Raw genomic sequence first — 5712 nt, forward strand, 5'->3', positions numbered from 1 at the left:
AGTGAGATAAAACAAAGGGAAAAGGACAAACGAGAGGGTGAGAACAAACGCTGTGGTTAGACGAAAGGTTGACAGCAAAGGCTGAGGTCAACGCTGCCGGTAAAGACACACCTGTTGCTTTTAGTTCAGAGACTCAGGGAATAGTTTTCTATCGCTACATATCAACAAGAGGTTTTATATCTAATCAACCAACACTTAATAAGATTCCTTCCCAAGCACAGGAGAGCATTAAGTCAGTCATGAATAGCATGCTCTACATACAAAGTAGTCTGTCTCAGCCAGTACACTAAAAGGGGAACAGAGTAGGAAGGGAGGTGAGGGATGTAGGAGAGCAGATGAGACAGAGGGGGTGTGGAGAGAGGATGCCAGGGGATCTGGTGTTTCTGTGATAGCATTGTTTATATGCCACTGTCTGTGGCTCATTGATCCATTCGTCTTCATTACATCTCCCTGTGAGAACTATTAACTGCTGCCACCCTCAGTTGGAGGCCTGCTATCTTGACATGCACTGCACGGTTTCTCTACCAGCCCACCAATGTCCCTGCCACCTCTCCTCTTGGAGGCAGAAGCTGACCGTTTTAAGATTTAACAGATGTTTTTTTTTTTTTTTCAAATTGGCAAATACTGGATTTGTAAAGGCATTAATTGTACAAATCCGGTAGAGGTAGAGGTAGATCTACGTCAGTATAGACAACATGTAGTGTGTCAGTGCCATCTTTACAGTACAGTTGTGGTTGGTTTCTATATGTTTCCACTTGCCTTATTCTGCAAGCTTCCTGACCTATATGTTGCGTAACAATGAATCCAACATCCACCCACTCCTGTTCATGAGAGGCATGGTTACATCTTTGTGACAAAATTTATCATAGCATATGAACTGTAAGCACAGTCAGGAAATAAATCCCTATCGTTTGTTAAAATGTGTTGACTCTTCAGGGATCCTCCGCTGAGTCCCTGCTTAATGTACTCGTACTTGCAAATGACCCCCCGAGAGACTTCCTGCTCCAATTCCTGTCTGAACTCTTACCATTGTCTATGCGAAGCATGTTGTTGTCTAACTACTTGAGCCCAGTGAGGAATCATGGGTCATCAGCAGCAGCTTGAACTGCACACCACGACTCTAATCGCCGGCCAAGATCACTTTCACCTCCTTGTGTCAACTCCTAGCTCCTCTCCCCTTGTCAAATCTGACAAGTTTGACTTGTACTTGCTGTACAGTGTTATTTTTGAGTAAATATGAGACAAGCTGACTGATAACGGCTCTGTCATCTCCCTGTCTTTCTACTCTTTTCTATTTATTTTGTTCACAGAATCAACCACAGATCTGGCCATCATCCTCATCACTGTCTCGTTTGAGCCAGAAGAAAAAGAAAGACAGAGCATGGTCTGGCGTGGCGGCCGCTGTTGCTATGTGTGAGGGAGTGCTGTGGCGTCAATGGAGACCGAAGGCTATCGTGACCTCCTGGAGACCAGCGATGGTCAGGGGGTAGGCCTGCTGGATGGAGGGGGTGAGGTGGGGGTGGAGGAGGGCTGGAGCACACCCTACCCCCTGGGCTTCCAGGTGTCTTTGACCACTGTGCTGATGCTGGAGCTGGTGTTGGGCTTCAGCAGCAACCTGACCGTACTTGTGCTCTACTGTGCTCAGTCCAACCTGGTGGATTCAGTCAGCAACCTGGTCACAGTCAACCTCCATGTGCTGGACATACTGGTCTGTCTGCTGTGTCTGCCACTGACTGTGGCTGTGATCCTGCTACCAGCTAATGAAAGCGGAGTCGGCAGCCTGGCCACGCTGTGCTGCTTTCATGAGGCCTGTGTCACGTTCACCAGTGTGGCCACAGCAGTCAATGTGCTGGTGATCAGTTTGGACCGTTACGACATCTCGGTGCGTCCAGCCAGTCGTCTACTGACACCCAGGAGAGCAGCACTGCTCCTGGCAGCAGTGTGGGCCGTGTCTCTGGCTGTCTTCTTCCTGCCCTTCCTTGAGGGAGATTTCTTCTCTTCGATGGTTGAGGACAGTAAGGATGAGGAGCCAAGAGGGCAGAACAATGACTCGGACTTCACCACTGGACTGACCCCCATTTTTTCCTCCATCTCTCCTTCCTCCTTACCCTCAACTCATCCCTCCTCCCCGACACACCACCTGACTCCAGTATGGCAGAACAGGACGCTGCTGTGCGTAGGAGGGCAGGGGTACTACACTGGCCTGGCTATGTATTACCACTTGTTACTCCAAGTGCCCTGCTTCTTCATCGCTGTGGTCGTCATGTTGTTCACCTACTCCAGGATCCTGCAGGCCCTCAACATTCGAATAGGCTCCCACATGATGAGGAGTAAGCGTGCAAAGGACTCCACCTGCAGGATACGCTGCAGGAGGCAGAAGAAGAAAGACCTGAGCCTGCCCACAGAGGTAGTGTCCTCCAACCAGAACCAGAACCTCACCAATCCACCTCTCATCCCCTCCCTCACACCTACGCCAACATCGCCCCCACCACTCCCCTCCATGCCACAGGCGACGTCTGATAGTGGAGCAACAGTCACGACTGTCAGTACTGCTGCCACCACCCCCATCGCCACCACACCGGCCACCCCTGCTTCTCCAACCCCAGCTTCAGCCTCAACCCAGCCCCACGCCACATCACCACTGCCTGCCTCCACCTTGGGTGTACAGGCCTCGGTTTCTGCCATCATCGCCTTGAGGCGGGCAGTGCGCAGGCACAGGGACCGTCGAGAGCGTCAACGTCGCGTCCTCAAAATGTCCCTGCTCATCATATCCACCTTCATCGGCTGCTGGGCCCCTCTGTCTGCAGTCAATGTTCTGATCCTGTGTATGGGTCCCAGCGACAGCCTGGTGCGGCTGCGCCTCTGCTTCTTGGCAATGGCTTATGGAACCACTATTTTTCATCCTCTGCTTTATGCCTTCACCAGGCAGAAGCTGCGCCGTGCCCTCAAAACACGTGTCAAGAAAAGGGTAGTGTCCCTTCTGCAGGTGGACCCAGCTCCCAGTGGGGGGACAGTTATTCATAACTCCTGGGTGGAGGGGGGAGGCCAGAGGAAGAGTCGCAAGCCACGAGTGGAGGCCAGTGATGCCACTGATCGATGCCTCACAGAGGCAGTGAGGGAATGAGGCTGTTCTTCAGTGTGTTTGCATGTGCGTGAGTGTGTGTGTGTGTGTGTGTGTGAATTTGAGGAATTGTATGTATCTTACCAATTTGCTAGAGATGGGTCATGTGTATATTTGTGCATGGGCGTGAGAAAAAACTGTTAGTTTACAAAGGTCAAATCCAATGACTCCACTGGTTCCATGCAGATGTGGAGACAGGCGAGTCCTGGGCTGTAATTTGAGCCTCCTCTCTGCTCTCCTCACACACGCCCTCATCAGTCCACTTTCTAACTGGTGGCCACTGTGTCTCCATGACAACACTGGCCAAGCATATATGACAGCCATGTATACTGAAAATAATAGTGTGCAGTTGTATAGGATAAGACAACAGCAAATGCATACATTACTGCTCCTGCGTGCACTCTCAACTTGCATGTGCATGTACATATGCCGCACACACACACACACACACACACCTAACATGCACACTGATCTATATTTAGTCATTATCTGTGAAAGCACACCAATATCTACCTGCACAGATATATTCTCAGTGAGATAATTAATGGAAGTCTATATTTCTCTTTATTTCCCTCATTTGTTCATGCCTTAATTGAGTTATTATTATATTCTTGTGGTGCTGAATGTCCTGCTGTTTGTTTACAACAATGTATCAGAGTGAAAGTGCACATACTGTATATGGTATAGCTAATTAATAGCGGGTAAATACAAGCATTCAGATGTTTACAAGCTCATATGAAACTACCAGGAAACTGCAAAAAAACCTGCTTCCGATTTCATTTGCAGTAAGCACCATATTTTGGAAGAATGTGTGTAAGTTAAAGCTAAAAGGCATGACTTTATTTATTATTTGTTTAATAAATTGTATGAGTAAAAGTCAAGATGACGTAAGCGAGGATGTGTGATTGCGTTGGTATGTTTGCATGTGTGCATGTAGGCATGTGTTTTTGCGTGTGCGGTTGGGTAAATGAATAAAGGAGCGTGCGTGTTTGTGATTATGTGCAATAAATTCTGAGAAAAGCAATGACCCCTAGGATGTGAACAAAGAGAATGTGAACACAGAATTGTTGATTTTCTACTTATGGTTTAGATTACTGGGGGAAGAGAGAAGAAAGATGACTTAATCAACTGATTAACAGAAAGAGGCCACTGGGCATAATATAAAAGCAGGATACTTGGAGCAATCTTAACTACACAGGCTACTGTAATACTACTGAAATTGTATCACTGCAGTTTTAAAGTGGAAATCAAAGGGCAACATTTTGTGGAAACTTAATTAAAACTGTCTGTAGTAACTGCAGGTAAACTAGCATCTTATACGGGAGAAATCCCAACACGGGGCAAAAAAAACCTCTGATATGGGACATCTCCTCGTGTTGGCTGCTTGTTGCTCTGGAGGGCAGAGTCACTACTTTTGGACAGTACTTTGAATGACTGAGGAGGTAAAAAAGCCTTTGTCAGCTTCTGGACCGAGTCCTGAATATGTTTCACTATATCTGTGTCTCTCTTTCTCCTCAGGGCTTCATGTATCGTTTCTCAACGTGCTGGACGTAAAACAATAAACCAGCCCTCAATCAACTGTTGTATAATGGATGTTACAGTAGATTTATGTCAGTAAGTAGATAGAGTACACTTTAAACTTTATATGGGCTCTTGGAGAGGGCCTTTGGGATTGGGGCTATCTCCTTCATCCTCACCCCTTTTACAATATTTGTGAGCCAGACAAAAGACAATAATTCTTGTGTATTCATGTACATTTTTCAGGGATGTAAATATTGAAGTGTCCGTTTTGGGTTTTAGTCAAAGAAAATAGTTTTTCTTTTGGTCACAATCATCTGCCGGACAGAAAATCAGCCATTGTGATAAACTCTGAGTGAGTTGGAAAGCTACTGTAACGAGAAGATACATGTAAGTGTATTTGTGTTAATACTATATGTGTGTACACTGTACTGTACATTTATGACCATGTGTATAGAGAAATATTAGTATTGTATAAGATTTATATTACGTGTTATTGTATAGAACAGAACAGAATCTGTATTAAAAAAGATGATCTATCTAAGAACTGATCCATCTCAGTGTCAGTTCATGCACGTCTTGTCTTCAATGTGTTGGTGGCCAATTTTCAAATATAATATTTTACTTGACAGGAAATTTTGTTTAGCTGGACAAAATATTTACAAATATCTACATAGGTGTATTTGTATCTGCTAGGATACTAGAAATAATATTTATATGGATGACTTGTTTTTTCATGAGCTTATAGACACATAACAAAATAGATAAGAGAACTGAAGCAATACAGAGGTAGAAATTGGGAAGATTTTGAAGAAATGTCTTGTTTTCAATTTAACAACCTGGAAAAAACCTAAACAATCACCTTCATGTATAAAATGACACCTCTAATCAGTAGACTATTTAAGAATTCAGAAGAATTGAATCTGTAATTAAAAGAATTGAAATGTGAAAATTCTGTTACTCTTATATTAGACCTTTTAAACAAAAAGTTGCGTCACTGCAGCTGTGTTTCTACAGTCTTAAGGAGCTGCTTGGATTCATCCTGCTTAGTGAAACATCAGAAGTCCTCCGTC

General features: G+C 45.1%; 1 protein-coding gene across 1 annotated transcript; it reads left to right on the forward strand.

Moving 5' to 3' along the window:
• Positions 1–1435: 1435 nt before the first annotated feature.
• On the forward strand, positions 1436–3124 carry LOC306694035 (G-protein coupled receptor 22; the record flags this gene model as incomplete). Its single annotated transcript, XM_079156736.1, has 1 exon — positions 1436–3124. The coding sequence occupies one exon, from the start codon at positions 1436–1438 to the stop codon at positions 3122–3124; it is 1689 nt and encodes a 562-aa protein (XP_079012862.1).
• Positions 3125–5712: the final 2588 nt, after the last annotated feature.

Source organism: Pholis gunnellus, assembly GCF_910591455.1.
Source record: "Pholis gunnellus genome assembly, chromosome: 3".
NCBI lineage: Eukaryota > Metazoa > Chordata > Actinopteri > Perciformes > Pholidae > Pholis > Pholis gunnellus.